General features: G+C 31.3%; 2 protein-coding genes across 7 annotated transcripts; both read right to left on the minus strand.

Annotated features, from left to right (window-relative positions):
• Positions 1-1,535: 1,535 nt before the first annotated feature.
• LOC112492499 (root meristem growth factor 10) lies at positions 1,536-2,470 on the minus strand. Its single transcript, XM_048479973.2, has 2 exons — positions 2,115-2,470; positions 1,536-2,012 (listed from the first exon to the last, which is right to left on the minus strand). The coding sequence occupies exons 1-2, from the start codon at positions 2,226-2,228 to the stop codon at positions 1,689-1,691; spliced, it is 438 nt and encodes a 145-aa protein (XP_048335930.2). The 5' UTR covers positions 2,229-2,470; the 3' UTR covers positions 1,536-1,688.
• Positions 2,471-7,172: 4,702 nt separating this feature from the next.
• LOC107424193 (autophagy-related protein 8f) lies at positions 7,173-10,493 on the minus strand. Of its 6 annotated transcripts, XM_025076765.3 has the most exons (7): positions 10,302-10,414; positions 10,030-10,083; positions 9,501-9,550; positions 9,275-9,330; positions 8,142-8,194; positions 7,859-7,977; positions 7,173-7,425 (listed from the first exon to the last, which is right to left on the minus strand). In XM_025076765.3, exons 3-7 carry the CDS (start codon positions 9,535-9,537, stop codon positions 7,337-7,339), a joined length of 354 nt encoding a protein of 117 aa, XP_024932533.2. In that variant the 5' UTR covers positions 9,538-9,550; positions 10,030-10,083; positions 10,302-10,414; the 3' UTR covers positions 7,173-7,336. The 6 variants fall into 6 exon arrangements, with proteins under 6 accessions (XP_024932533.2, XP_048335636.1, XP_015889414.2 ...); XM_048479679.2 differs by lacking the exons at positions 10,030-10,083; positions 10,302-10,414 and adding an exon at positions 10,433-10,493; XM_016033928.4 differs by lacking the exon at positions 10,030-10,083 and having other exon boundaries at positions 10,302-10,443.
• Between the last annotated feature and the right edge of the window lie 5,440 nt (positions 10,494-15,933).

A 15,933-nucleotide genomic window follows, 5' to 3' on the forward strand; every position in this document is an offset into this window, starting at 1 on the left:
GAATTTGGCCTTCTGGAAATAGGATGTTTGTTTTTTGCTCTTTCAATTATAGCGAAAAGTATTTTAATATCTTTCTGTCTGCAATATTTAATTTGCTTTCTTGGGATTTTGAAATTAAATTTGAACTACACATGTATAACTTATATGTCTTTGGAGACACTCTCGAAATTGTTGCATCTTATGTCCCACTCTTGTTAGGGTTTAGGAAATGGTGAAGCAAAAAAATAATAAAACATTGTCCTCACTTGAGAATATTATTTGTTAATCCCTGATGAGGAAATATGAAATATCAATTTAAAGATATGAAACCATTTTAACAGATGACCAGTTGAATTTTTTTTTTTTTTTCTCGGACGTTATAATAGAGATGATCAGCTGATTCATCGCCACAGAATTGGAGTCAACGAAATCATTTTAATTACATAGTCAACCAAGCAGCCAACAAATTGATTAATCGATTCTAAGTATATGTATATATTACATATTTTTAATTATTATTATTATTATTATTAATTTTTTGAAAGATAGAAGTTAGAGTGTGTCCGGACCAGTTTAGTCGCACCTTGACTAATCCGGCCTCTGGATGATCTTAAGGGTGATAATAGCCACTACCTTAATCAATTGAGAAATTTAGAAACTGCAATATCAAAAAAAAAAAAAAAAAAAAGAAGATATAAATAGTATATATATTGCCACGACCAAAAACATACAATAAACAACTATTTCGTACAAATCCTCACTTTCTCCCTCTCTCTTTCTCTTCTTACTAAAACTTTAATTGCCTCGTCCTAAAATATATATATATATATATATATATGTCAATGTATTTCATTTCATATGTTTAATATTTCAAACATTTCAACCGTGTGGGGTGTAGTTTCTAATTAATATATAACTGTATGCAGAGTCTATTAATTAATCGTAGTAGAATCAACCAACCCATCTCGCAAATATGCTCACCCATCAATGTCAAACATATCTCTTTCAGTAATCAAATGAACACTTTTATCCCAGTCAATTAATACATTGATCATTCCACCCTGACAGAATTTTTCTGCTTTAATCACTGCCATCATCCAAGATTTTCGGTAAGAGAGAGATACGTATACATGTATACATTGGTCAGATATTTCATGAACTCTTTTTTATTTATTTATTTTTTATTTGCTAGGTTCAATTAGCAATTTAAACAAGCTGTTATTTTCTTTCAGTCAACAACATGCACATGCATAAATGTACAGAACCATTAATTGCCTCTCACCACCGTCTGAGGGCGTGCTATATCTAGCAAGTAGCTATATGATCTTACCATAAGAAATGTTGGAAGAACATATCACTCCTATTGTCGTTGAGAAAATTCACTGATTTACATATTAAAAAGAAAAGAGAGAGAGAGAGAGAGAAAATAAGATATAAAAGGATTGGTTTGTTAATTATACTGTCATATATTAGGCATTATATTCGTTCATGCTACAAGCATTTTTCTAAGACCTAATAGTTTTTCAATACTATATTGCATGCATGATTTGGATAACTTCAACTTCCTCGATGATATATCGACTGACGTCCTTAAACATTAAATCAAAGACGTAAGATACAAAAAGAAGCAAAGAGATACATAATTAAGAGAGAGAAACTCAAAAATAGTGTGTGTGTGAGAGAGAGAGAGAGAGAGAGATAAACGGTTTTCAGTTGTGATGAGGAGGGTGTGTCTTGGGGGGTGCATAATCCAAGTTAAAGCCGGGTTGTTTCTCGCCGCGTTTCTTGTGAGGCACGGACCACGACACCGAAGCAACAGTCTGATCAGTTCGAACAGCAGCAGCAGGAGATAATTTCCCTTTCTGATATTTGTTTGATTTGCTCCCCGAGGCCTTTGCCTTTGTCTCTTCAAGCTTTCGTGTGCTAACAGCACTGCTATCTCCTTGTATGTCTCTCTGTTCATTCGTTGATGAGGAGGACTTCACATTTGAATCCACTCTAATTTTATCAACACCCACTATTTTCTCTCCAACCTGGACATAAATGAAACTGTAAAATGTAAGAAGCTGATCATAAGAGAATAATAATATTATAGTGTATATATATATATTATGAATGCTAAAACTGTCACATACCTTCTTTTCTTCTGGTTTCGTAACGACCTCACCGAGACTCCTTCGGGCGTCACATGCAAGCGACGAAATTAAGCATAAAAGGGAAAGAAGGATCATACAAGATGCGACTGACATAGTAATATAGGAGAATATAAAAAGTCAGAAAATGTAGATGGTTAGAAAGGAAAAACTATGCTGAATATATATAACAATGTTGGTCAGTTATAGTAGTAGCAGTGGCGGTGTGTGTATTTATTGTGAAAGAAAACGAGCATTAAATGAATGCATTTTGGAAGATTTTGGAGGTTCTCTCGAAGAACATGGACATGTATGGGTACTAAGGAGAAAGGAGAAATGAGAATGGAAAAAATATTCGGGGGGCGGGGGAGGCTATTGTTTTGTCCCTTCCCTTGATCTCACATTTCAATCCGTTGGGTCCCAATACAAATTAAAGGGCTGGACGAGAGGAAAAAGAGAAGCAACTAAGGGTCTTCTTCGAATATATATATATATATATATATACATGGCATAAAAAATAAAAAATAAATAAAAATCAACACGGTCCAAGGAAAGAGAAATTTTCATTTTTCCACTTTCAAATGGGATCGATATAGAAAGAAATTATATGATATTGATTATCATAAAATGAGACAAAAATATTAAAAAAAAAAAAAAAAAAAAGGAAATCTACCAAGTGACAGACAAGTCGTGTTTACAGATCGAGGCAACTCCATTCCTTGTCTCTGTGTGAGATCAGTTTCCACTAAAGTGCAATGGTTTATGCCTCCTCGTTCCTTGCCCTTCCCTTCCCTGCCTTTTTGTTATTTACCTTTTTTTTTTTTCCCTATTAAAAAAAAAAAAGAAAAGTAGGAAGCCTTTTTGATTAGGTATGTGGAGGAAAAAAAAAAAAAAAAAAAGACACTTGATAGTTTTGTGATGCGACTTGTCCTTTCCCTTCACATATTAATGTACGCCAGCGATATGAGGAGTATCATAGTTAATATCCTAATCATAGGGTAAATTCTATACAAAAATTGTGTTTAAACATAGTCATTCTAAGGTTAAGAAATTGTTTGGCCAACTATTTTTTCGACTACTTATTATTATTATTATTATTATTCTTTGAAATAACAATAATAAATTTGATGATTTAATAAAATGGTTGGAAGGTCCGAATAAGGGTATAAAAACTATTTTTGAATAAATAATTTTTTTAAAGATTTGAAGATGATGGATGACTATTTATGGTTAAGATTTGTATTCAAATTTGAAATGACTTTAATTTACTTAATTAGATAAGAAATGAACATGGAATTAGCATCAATTAATGACAATATGAATCATGAGATTCTTTATAGAATTTATATATTCTGCAAAGTAGTCAGAAGATCTATATATGAACCTATACAACATGAAGAAAGACAGCTCTCTCTCTCTGCATAACAAAACTCTTCTATAAAAACTTTCGTTTAGAATCTCTTTCAATAATTTTATATTTTCAACAATTCTTTATTTTATTAAATTTTATTGGGAAGTGTCAACAAAAAGGTTAATTTTTATTATGTCTGGGTGAATTATAAGAGATGAAAAATGTGAATTCATTGAAAATCTAATTCTTAAAATTTGAAAAAATAAATTACAAAATTCTTTCAAAATGGTATCATTATGAGATTTTCAGAAAAAGTAATATTGCATATTTTTTTGTAAAACAATTTTATCCTTAATTAAAATATACTGGACACATACTCGTGCGATGCATGGCATATACAATTGTTATATATTATTTTGATAATAAATGTAAAAAGAAATTATAATCAAATCATATATGTACTATCATAAAAACAATATTAAACCAAAATTTTCAATTCAACATGATTACTCTAAATTTTCAAAAACTTCTTTAAAGACCACATTAGTGGTTTAATTGGTAGGTTTTTCATCTGTATCACAAATTAATATCTTCAATCATTTCCTATTTGTAATTTTGGAAACTGCAACATATAACTGTCAATGACTGAAAACTGGTATTTTAAGAAAAAGTCCGACATGCAAAAGAGATTGACCTTGGCTTTTATTAATATTAGTCATAGCATATGATAACCAAAGGATATTGTCTTCTTTAAACTTAAAAGGCAACCTTAAATCCGATGGAGTTAAAGTCATTTTTGGAATAAAAACTTTAAAAATTTAGTTACTTAAAAATATTAAAAATTCCATTAACAACCAAATATTAGATAAGTAAATTGATTTTTTGGGAAGCTGACTCCAAGATTACTGTTTCCTTGGGAATATGTTTCCCTAAAATTTTTGATAGTTGTCATATGCCACCTAAATGATTTAAACTTACCATTTTTTTGTTTGCTGCAATTTTATTACAATTCTTTAATTTTAGTCAGATACTTTGCATAATTAATTTTATTTGTTTTCTTAAAAAAAAATAATTTTTGAGTTGACATGTTTACCCTATTCAGAGACAAAGTGTTAGAAAAATTACCAAACTTATATAATAGGGACTAACTAGGTAGGTGAGTGCGCAGTTGGTCCATGCTTTTAAGGAAAGCTGTTTGATTAGTAAGAAGAGATTAATACAGTTGGTTAGCATTAATTCGCAGCCAGCTCTCTCTTCAACTATATATTTATGTATGTTTGCCTTTCTGTTTACGTTTAGGAGGGTGTGCGAGTTGTTGCTCAGTATTAATCTCGTACTAATTAAATTGATTAGTTTAATTAATGATATGAATTTCCAAACAGCTTGCTTCAGCAATGAACGAGGAAACAAAAAGTTCTCCTTTAGATTAATTATTAATAAATCGTTCCTGTCACTAATCCTTATATATATGGAATAACTCTAAATATACCACATTCACAACTATAATTTCTCAATAAAAAAAGAAACAGATAAAAGCATGTATAAATATAAATATATATAGGATATACAATTAAGGTACGTTACCAAGGTACCTGGTTAGGCATGCATGTTTTTGTTAGTGTTTGGTTATTTGTATGTGTGCAGGCCCATTCCGTGCACCGACATATATAGAACAATTAATGAGAAATCAAAATTCCTTTAAATATATATTGAAATGGAAGAAAGTGGACCAATTAATATGGTTCTATAACTTTATATATTGCCATGTACATTTGGTTGAGGCATTTATCAATGTCCGTCTTATGTTTACAGAGAAAAAGTAATAATTTTTTTTTTTCTAATAGATTTTCTTCTTCCAGTTTTACATTATAGCATAGGTTTAAAATCACTGGTACGTAGTTCCTCCTCTGATAGAAGTGGCTATATAATATATAATTGTTTAAAAATTATTATATATATATATATATACATACTATTTTTTTGGTAAATATATTAGATATACTATTTTGATATTGATGGTCTATCCCCAAATTTAAATAATTTGGAGGTGTTTACCAAAAAAATAAATAAATAAAATAAAATAAAATTTGGAGGCCGAATTGCCAATATGTAGATGAGGATTAGTAGGGAATAGAGCGGGAGGAAGTGGGCGGACCCACATGAGCACATGATCGGTGAAATGCACACGTGGGGTCCACAAAAGAAGGGAAATGTGTGGGACACGAGGAAGTAGGGGAGCATTGGACAAGGAAGCCAACAGACAAGGGCGCGTGGACTATTCAATCTCTGCTGCTCCAATGAGGAACACAACGGAGTGTTCTAACCGTCAATACCGGCCACGTATTGCACGTGGCATTCTGCCATGTGGCCTTATCAAGACACTGGGTCGCTGGGGGGTCCACTAACGGCCGCCAAATCCCATGACTCTCTACCTGGTCCCCACTATCGTGTTTCTAATACCATTCGATCCCCTGACACTCCCAGCCCAACCATTCTTCTATTATTAGATCGATTCTCAATATAAATTCAATTAGATTCTAAAATCAATCCCTAACTAATCCTTTATTTTATTGTATTTTTTAAGCGCCGAGCAAGGCCTTATGATAATGTCCAGGCCTTATAAGAGCAGCTAACTAGAATATAATGTAGGAAAGCAGAGTTGGGGAATTAAGCATATAAATGGTCTCACTCATATTACCTCCAAGATATTAAATGGATTCTTCATCAAATATATATGTATATTAAATGGATTCATATCAAGTTATATACGCAAAAGCTCTTGGGAAACCCTGGTCATATATAAGACTATAAGAGCAAATTAGCAAAGAGATTCAGGTTAACTGAGTATCTATTTTGACACTTGTTTTGTTCATAATTTTTAGTTAAGAGGTAGTTGTGCATAAAGTTAACTGAGATCCAGTAAGCTGCAATATTGGTAGCTGGGCTGATGGCCTTGCCCTGCACTTAGATCATAGTTTTTATTCAAATTTTGTTTATCCTCTGTTTGGCGCGTAACTAATATTTATTTCTTTTTCTTTTTTTTCTTTTTTTTCCCTCTTCATTTCTACTACCATATATCTAGTATTCACCTGGTGGGGCTGGGAATGTCATATAGTATGGTATTTGATTGTCAACACCGCACGACAAGCTCGCTTGCAGAGGCAGCTTTGGGATTCGAGCCTCGCGTTGACAATCGGCACGGCTCGACTCCTGTTGCTTGCAAAATTCGAGCGCTCTGGGTCGGTTCGGTTCCGTTGTCCCCACGTTATCTTTTCGCTTAACCTGCGCACACATGGGTCACTTTAGGGATAAGCAGGTACGTACGTTTCGTTTTCTGATACCCTGTTAGTTCGATACGACACCGTTTGTTTGGTAAGAAGTGAAAAAGACCGAAAGATGATAAAAAAATTGAAAATGCTTAAACGCTCGAAGGCGGAACCATCGTGGAGAGAGTTGTATTGCCGTTATTTTCATTTGAAAAACTAAAATCTGATTTAGAATAAAACCCGTTCGATTTTTCCATTTAGGTGAAGCTTTTCCCAGTTTCAACCACCTTATTGATTTGGTTAGCAAATATAATCCCATAGCTTTCATCAAAAACTTAAATCACTTAGCAGAGCCCAAGTAGAAATGGAGCTTATCCAGAGCACTGCAAGCATTTTTTCATGTCTACTAATTAGGAGGGTATGAAAGAATATGTCAGAGCAATGGAGAAGGAATTGAATTATTCATTAAAATGGTGGAAATGCTATTTACACAGCTGTAACTGTACATATAGAAATAGTAAAGGAATATATTATTATGCTTGTAAATTTTGCTGGTATTGTTCACAAGTACGCCAGAAAGGAAACGTCAGGAAACGATGCAGTTTCTACTACCCAAATGTGTTTTCTCCGCTGTATGTGACATAGAGAAATCCATCTTCATCCTTCTTTTCGTCATAGATGCCAGACATTATAGCTCCTGCAAGCATACATTTATTTATAAATCTTCACCAGTCGACAGTTACTTACTATCATTGAAAATGAAATAGCAGTTCCTAGTTAGTACTCATTGATAATATTTCTCAGTCTGCCAACCTACTAGGTGAGACAATTTGTTAGCTTTAATGCCATATCAGCTTTCTCGTTTTAGTTGTTAACCACGTTATTTAGCTGGTTTAGTTTTTCTGAAGCGCGGCTTTATGTAAAAGCTTCTCTCGTAATTTTTCACATAATTCAAAGAATTCTCTCTGCCTCTCTTCTTCTTCTATTTTTTATTTATTTATTTTTTTTTTAAAGACAAATCTTTTTACTATGACTATGCGAAATTCAAGAACTGAATATCCAGCGAGAGAAGTGAGAGCTAGAAGACCGGAAAGGGAGGAAGAAGATGAAATTGCAGAGCAGTTGGTTACCTGTAGGTGGCAGGACATTGTCCACAAATATGAAGATTGCCTTCTCCGCGCTCAGTTTAATTCTTTTCCGAATTACATACACGAATTGACCAACACTCAAGTCAGCTGGAACTAGGTACCTGTAAAATTGTCACTCCTTTTTAATATTCAGAGGTATCCTTAGTTCAAAGTATATTGACGGTAATATGTCCATTCCATCCCTAAGATGATCTTTGCTTACAGAAGCAAATAGATACTAGTTCAAGAAAAAACCATTCCATTAAGGATATAAATTGGTGCTTACTTTTTCTTATCAATGTTGGGAATATCACTTCTCTCAGCCTTCTCAACAATCACCTAAGAACCACAAAAGAGCACATGAGGGCATCGATGATAATTCAACTAACAATATCATTACATTATGCATGGACAACGGGCTATTCCTGCGGTAAATTAGCAAGGGCTAGATAATAAAAGAAAAATCTCAACCTGATATAATTGATTCCTTAGATTAAGGATGAATATGAAAACAATTGTGTTTGTTCAAGTTATATCAATGGATACAACAGAGTAGTACGAACTAATAAATGGATACAACATCGTACAAACTAAGTACTAGATTATTGCAATTAACATGCATTTTTTGAAATCCCAACTCCTTCCCACAGCAGATGACTATGCGTTGATGAAAGGAAATCATTGATACACCATATATAGGAAAAAGGAAATTACTGATAGAACAATTTAGAAATTATCAATGGTCCGCAGGGGACTTTTCTTGTGGTCACATCCTAAAACATACCGAGAAAGTTTAATGAAGAACCAAATATCCTTTTTATGTACATCTCCCAATAAATTACATATTTTAGGTCCATGGGAATGACTTCTCAATACTTGACAGACGAGACTAAAAATCAAACCACGGACATAATAAAACATGAGAAATCAGAACATAGGCCTGATGAGCAAACAAGACATGCAAAGGAAAAGCCCCCTGTTCTTTTATGACGACACAGTACAAGAGAGTCAGCAAGAAGCAAATTAACAAAATGAGATATCAACCCTTCCGACAAACTTTTGTCCAACCCATTTAATTCACCTTCACATTAACACTACTCTTTTTTTTTTTTTTTAAAGAGACCTTCACATTAACACCTAATAGAGGATTTCTACAGACACTAAACAAAAATGATTTGGCACGCATCATTCCTGCCACACAGCTTTAGGCTACCATAGCTAAAAGTTGATGTCAATCCACATTAGTATGCCTATAGTCTTGTTACAAATAAAAGTCTCCCGTACAGCATGAGCTTGCACAAATTATCAAATTCTACATTCTTCCACACGGTGAAACAAATGGCTTACAATAAAATTGCAATACATTTTACAAATTATGAAAAAATGATTTAAACAACATATAGAAGATTAGATTCTCACTGGAATTCTATCTGGGTATTTGTCCCTAATTCTTCCTGCCTCAGCACGCCTCTTCTCTGCATACAACGAATACAAATCATTTACTCCACTGATTTACCATTAAAAAAAAAAAAAAAAACATTTACTCCTCTGAATTCATTATTCATGTACATAAAACCTAAAGATATGAGATATATAGTATAGACTGTGCAATAGGCCTGAAAAGAGTGGATAGAAAACAGCATACCAAAATCATGCTCTTGCTTGAAGGCGCTTTTGGTCATTTTGTGGAATCTACTGCACAAAAAGGACCGAGATTTCAACCAAAATTTTCTCCCTTTATCCAACAATTAACAAAAGGAATATAAAATTTAGGTATAATAATCAGGTGAAAACAACAACCACAGGAATAGAAGGATGGGATAAGAAAACACACATGATGATAAAAGAACTACAACTTAATCAAAATACGAACAAAACCCAGAAAAGAAAATCATTGAATTAAGAGAATACAAATTCAACTTTGATTACCCAAACAACAGTTTTGATCCTGAAAAAGATATTGTGTTTAACAAGAAGACAACTTGGCTTTACTCGAAAAAAATAATTGGGCTTAGCAGACAAAAAGCAATCTGTTGTTTGAGAATCAAAGAAAACTGAAGGAGAACATCTTAAGGATGCTGTTTTCCTTGGTTTCCTTCTCTTTCCCGGGAAAGAACCGAACCCACATATGGAAAATCTAAAAATAAAAATAAAATCAAGTTGAGGAAACTTACACGGAATAATATACTGTGAAAAACAAATACGAAGGCCTTACTCAAACGAGAAACCTAATTTAATAATTGTGCTTAGCCGATAAAGAAAGATTCCGTTGTGTTTGAGAATCAAAAAAAAAAAAAAAAAAAAAAGGCAGTGCATAAAAATTTAAAGAAGTTGTTTTTCCTGGTTTCCTTCTCTTTCCCGAGAACCAACCAAACCCACAATGGAAAAAAATAAATAATAATAAAATAAAATAAAATAAAGGTGTAAGCCAGTTGAGGAAACTTACAACAGAAAGAAGATTGAACTGAAAATAAACAGAAATTGAAAAGACGGACGATGAATCCAATCAGAGTTCTTTGGATTGCAGATTAGAGATTATTAAAGGCAGCAAGTTTTCATTATCTAACGTTTGCTCACCGAATTAAATAATCGCTTTGATTTTTCCTCCGGGGACGTTTGGTCAAGTAGGATTGGGTGGCCAATCAAATTTTGCCACGCCAATAGAACAACAATTTTATATCCCAAAAAAAATAGTTGACAGCATTTTTTTTTTATTAATTAACTAATGCCAACCTATTTATTTTTGTTTGGCCTTTATCTTTTTGTTCTATTAATTTGGTTCATTCTTATATTTTTCCCGTGTTTTTTAACTTCCAGTTATAGCAAAATTTATTAATGAGTGCTACTTCAGAAGCTTCTAATGGTTAAGAAAATTAATGATATTGTATTGAGCAAACAAATAATAATATTTTTTATTGCAAAATAAAGAAATTTTAATTCCTTCAGTAATTAATTTCTTTATGAAACGACATTTTCCGGAGCTCTATATTTGGTTTGGTATATAATAAATAAGAATTATGAATTATAAAGAAAATGAAAATAACATTTTCTTACCAAATTTTAAATTGTCAAGGTGTTAATCCCAGTTGATATACTCTAATGTTGTAATAAAATGCAAGTCAAGGAGCTTATCGTGTGTGTGTGTGTGTGTATATATATATATATATATACTTAAAAAAATAAAATCGTATTTTGTAAATAACAAAAGCTATGATAAAGGAAAAAAAAATAAAGGTAATTTTTGTTATATTTCTATGTTAAATATATATATATATATATATATATAATATAATGTTTAGGATTTACTTGACAAACTGTACAAAGGGTCACTGCAGAGGAGAGCTTAATCCAATTTAATAATGAGTCCAGCTGCTTCCAGACTCCTTCCTTTTTGCTGTAACCGTCTCCTCCGCATGCCTTGCTTACGTCTCTCCCTAATCCGCTTTGCCTATTCTTTTGACGGTTTTATCCCCAGCTGCTCTTCAACTTCTCTCCATTTACAAGGGTATTTTTATAAATTGAACGGACAAGAAGATGGGCTGCTTGTGTGGGCATGACTAGGATGAAGATGTCACGGCCTTCGTTTTCTAATTCCTTGAATCGTATACGTGCAAATAGTATTTGATCATATAAAAAGGGCATGATCCACATTTTAAACCTCTTTTTCATTTTGTTTTAGTAATTAATAAATTATAGCCGCGCAGTTATGATATCATCAATCAATTATAAATCTAACTGAAATAAATTATATTGTTCATACGATATGCCCCATGAATCAAGATCAAATCCTATCAAAACAATAATTATTATGGAAAATTAGAAACAACAGTTTTATTGAGAAATCCGAATACAGCACCTCAAACATATAATCTAAGGGATATTCTGGGTGCGAAAAACTATAAATATTTTATAGTTTCCATAAAAATAGCAATATATTGTGCTTATATCTAAGTCTAAATTTCCGTTTCCTTGTTCTCGAAGGATAAAAAACAACACTAAGGTATAAAAAATTAAGAATTTATATAAAAATAAAGCAGAGATTCACAAATAATGGAACTCAAAAAATTTTTTTAAAGTTATCTAATAGGGTTAACTAATCACAAGCTCTTTTTTTTTTTTTTTTTTTTTAATATATATGTATATATAAATTTTTCTTTGGGTAAGTAGCTCAATAAATGATATTGACCAATTATTGAAGATGGGCCCACTGTATTGAAGTAGGTCACGTAATCCATCCCCTTCCAAGCATTCCTTAAGCCCAAAATTCCAGTGTGTGGATGAAAAATGGCATATATTGCAAAAGCTCATCAATTTGAGCCGTGAAATAATTTGACGCTTTGTAAGTTCGCAATACAGGTTGCCTCGTGATGGTATGCTAAGATAATATTAGTGATATCTTACAGAATATGATGAAGAAAAAGGTGCTCCAGCACCAGCTAAGCCAGGCATCTGATTGGTAAAAGGGGGAGCAGATTGTAAGTGCATACATTTTTATTGACCCAAAAAAAAAAAGGAAGACAAAATGATACCATATATAAAGCTTTTTTGTTGAAGAAACTATAAAGAAATGCACAATCGATTTTAATTATATATTAATTTCAATTATCTTATGCATTGAACATTATCAATTATCAATTAGAATTTAAAAAAGGGTGTTATTTTTCTTTTACTCCTATTATGATTTTGAGCATTATAACTTTTCTAATTATTTAATATTATAATTTCAGGTCAGGTGTTTAGACCTGTTTCTCTCTTTTGAGTTGCCTTTTGCTTTATGTGACTCTTTCTTCTTCGAAATCTTTTATGTTTTTTTCTTTTCTTTTATTAATAAAATAAACTCTTTCTGATTATTAATTTGGTATATAATCTAAAATTCTGATGTTGAAACAATGAGTTTGCTTTTATTACAAAATGTTGCTTAGTTTCAACCAGATCACGGAACAAAAATTAACAAAACTTATCTACCTCTTTTAATGAATCAACACACTCATTCTAAAAATAGTAAAATGCCCTCACCTTGAACATGTTGAAAATACTGTGGTGTACCATGAATTCACACTAAAAACAAATCGATTATCTATAATAGACTTAGATATATCTTTCTTCCTAATTTATACAGCCATTTTAGTTTTTTAAGTTACTTTCTTCGTTGCAATTTACATTGTACTTTACAAATCTCATAAACCCCAAAAAAAATAAAAAAGTCTCTTAATTTTTGCAGTAGTCTTTTAGCTAAAAAAAAAAAAGTATATTAAGATATGGATTATCTATAAATATATATATATATATATATATATATATGGATTATCTTTTCACATGGGAAGTTCTCAACTTTACACTATTTTTCAAACAAAATTTGTGGGTCCTAAAAGATATATTGGGTTTTTTAGGGGGACAAAACATTGGGTTTGATTACTTTCAAAAAAATAGAAAAAAGAAAAGAAAAAAAAAAAAACTTTGGGTTTAATTTTATTTCTCTTGTCTGTTTGGCGCGCTTGGCCATTATGAAATCACTTAGGATCTAATTGGGCCGTCCGGCCCCATGTATATATTTTTTATTTTTACAAGAATATATAAATACTTTTTCATAAAAATAAAGTTAAAAAAAAATAATAAAGGATAGTTACAGAACTGTATATATGCATCTAATTATTTTTTTGATATTAAAAATATTTAATGTCAAAATTATTAAAAACCTTTTTTTAACATTAAAAAAAAGTTTCTTATTGACGAAATTATTACTTTAATTGTAAAATTTCGTGGCTTTAAAATCAAAAGACCATCATGCTGCTGGCTTTGATCCGTTGGGAAATAAATGGGCCGCTGTGCCTTGAGCCAATGTGGGCCTTAAGTTTTAGATGATGCCGTGGCTTAGTAGAGATATCCTTTTCGATGTGTCAGTGGCGATGATAGACGGAAACTTTGGTATGTAAATGAGTATTAACTAATCAAAAAAATAAATAATAAAATAATATACACTAATGTTGTTATCACCTATTAACTCACCGGTCCAGTCCCGCACTCCAAATAACATATAATTTCACCAACCAATGTTTGGAGTTTTCATTTGTCTTCAACAGAAATAAAATTTTCGTTATCATTTGAAGCAAGACAATATATATATATATATATATTTTTTTTTGTCACCATTTTTTTAAAACCAAATATAGTAAAAGATGTTTCAAGTTATAATTCTAATACCAATTATATTGCCGCTGTGTTTTAATCAAACAAGTCTATACAAACAATACCTTTCAACCCAAAGAAAAGAAAAAAAAAAAAAATAGTACTTTTGATCTCGACTAGCAAATCATATAATGATTTGGTCCATCTCCATCCAATAGATACATTTTCCATGGCTATAAGTTTACATTATCTTCTTCATGTAAAGCTGTATGAAATATGAATAATATATTGGTTCGGTTAATGACTTATAAGGGGATGACACATTGGGAACTATACCCATATTATATATTCCATAATTATACTTTAAAAAGAGGTACTTATGAGTCTTAAAAGCTGGTGTGCAAAGAGAAAAAAAGGAAGCTTAAAAAACATTTCTTTATGGTTTTTGATTTGTTGTTCTCGTAGTTAATATGATTATAATAAAACCGAAATGTGCGGTTGGAATTATTTGATACCACCATCCAATTTTTTATTTGCTCTTTGTCTTTGTCATGTAATTCCCTACTTCTAAATCAAGTTTTTAATTGTTACAATTTATTATTAGAATTAACCCCCAAAACTTGTTTGCAACCCGACAAACAAAAACACCTCCTTTGTTATTTATGAATAATATTGTATATGTGAACATTTTATACACTTCGTATTCATTGCACTTATACACCATTATTGTTCTAACATCTAAGTGTTTGTTTAGAAGGAATAATTTAATTGAAATTTGTTCATTAATTGCATGCAAATTAATAGGTTGGCTGTCAAGTATTATATATATTTATATATGTATTTGTTAATTAAAAGAGTTCAGCATCGTTGATTATTATTTATTAGTTAAGGTAATATTATAGGAAAATTTGACATTTGAAACTTGGAACTTAAGAATAGGAAATTAAATTGCAACTTGAATAAAGTCTTGTACAATTTGAATCATAAAGTTAACGAGAGTATTATTATTTTGTAATCTTAATGAGCAACTTCGGCTTAATTGACCTTCCTTTTTATTTTATATTATTTTGGGGAAAGGTTAATAAAGAATTCTTTAATTAATTTCTCTATGCCCGTCAAGTATATATCTCCACACAGATTTTATTTTGTATATTTTCGTGATTTGACATTAGAAGTTCTCCTTTATGATAATAATTACCACAAACCATGGTACACAAACTAACAAAAACAAACACCATTATGCATATATATATATATATATGTGTGTGTGTGTGTGTGTGTGATGCCTCTACTTTTATGATTGATACATGCACTTCTCCTCTAAGTTTTCATACATTTTGTTTCTCTCGTAGGATTAGGCGTGGAAACAAAAGATAAAGGCCAACTAGTGCCGACCTACAATACTTCCAAATATCAATATTTATTTATGCTTTTGCAATTATGCTTAGAAAGTGACAAACTGTCAAGAAAAACCAATATATAAGGTCAAAGAAAAACCATACATACACATATATATATATATATATATATGTAAATATAAATATAATCCTTAGTGCCCCTGTATATATAAAACCCAACTAAAAAATTATAAAATATTTCTATGAATGTACCAATAAACACTGAATTGTGATAAAAATAAGGTCAAAGGGATTGCATATCAAACAAGCATATCTATCACGCAAATACACACACATACATATATATATATATATATCGATGTTTCTAATTAATAAATCCTTAAGTTTACGAAATCTTTAAAATTATTCCAACCGAACTTAGCTTCCATGATCTTAAAGTGGCGGCCACCACTATTCCATCGGCAATTGGATTGATCTTATTCATCCATTATTTGCCATGTTCGATCCATGTGGTTCAATAAAAATAAAACCTTTTTAGCTTTTGGGATAAATAATTGAAGGATAATAGATTAAATTCTTCAACTAGTGCATGCA

The sequence above is a fragment of the Ziziphus jujuba genome, chromosome 7, assembly GCF_031755915.1.
Source record: "Ziziphus jujuba cultivar Dongzao chromosome 7, ASM3175591v1".
Taxonomy (NCBI): Eukaryota; Viridiplantae; Streptophyta; class Magnoliopsida; order Rosales; family Rhamnaceae; genus Ziziphus; species Ziziphus jujuba.

Coding starts and splice junctions, on each gene's coding strand:
- LOC112492499 (XM_048479973.2), bottom strand. CDS start 2,228: ATGTCAGTCGCATCTTGTATGATCCTTCTTTCCCTTTTATGCTTAATT. Junction 2,013..2,114: donor CGAAACCAGAAGAAAAGAAG/GTATGTGACAGT, acceptor ATTTATGTCCAG/GTTGGAGAGAAAATAGTGGG.
- LOC107424193 (XM_048479679.2), bottom strand. CDS start 9,537: ATGACCAAAAGCGCCTTCAAGCAAGAGCATGATTTTG. Junction 9,331..9,500: donor CAAGCAAGAGCATGATTTTG/GTATGCTGTTTT, acceptor CGTTGTATGCAG/AGAAGAGGCGTGCTGAGGCA. Junction 7,426..7,858: donor CAATGTCCTGCCACCTACAG/GTAACCAACTGC, acceptor GTATGCTTGCAG/GAGCTATAATGTCTGGCATC.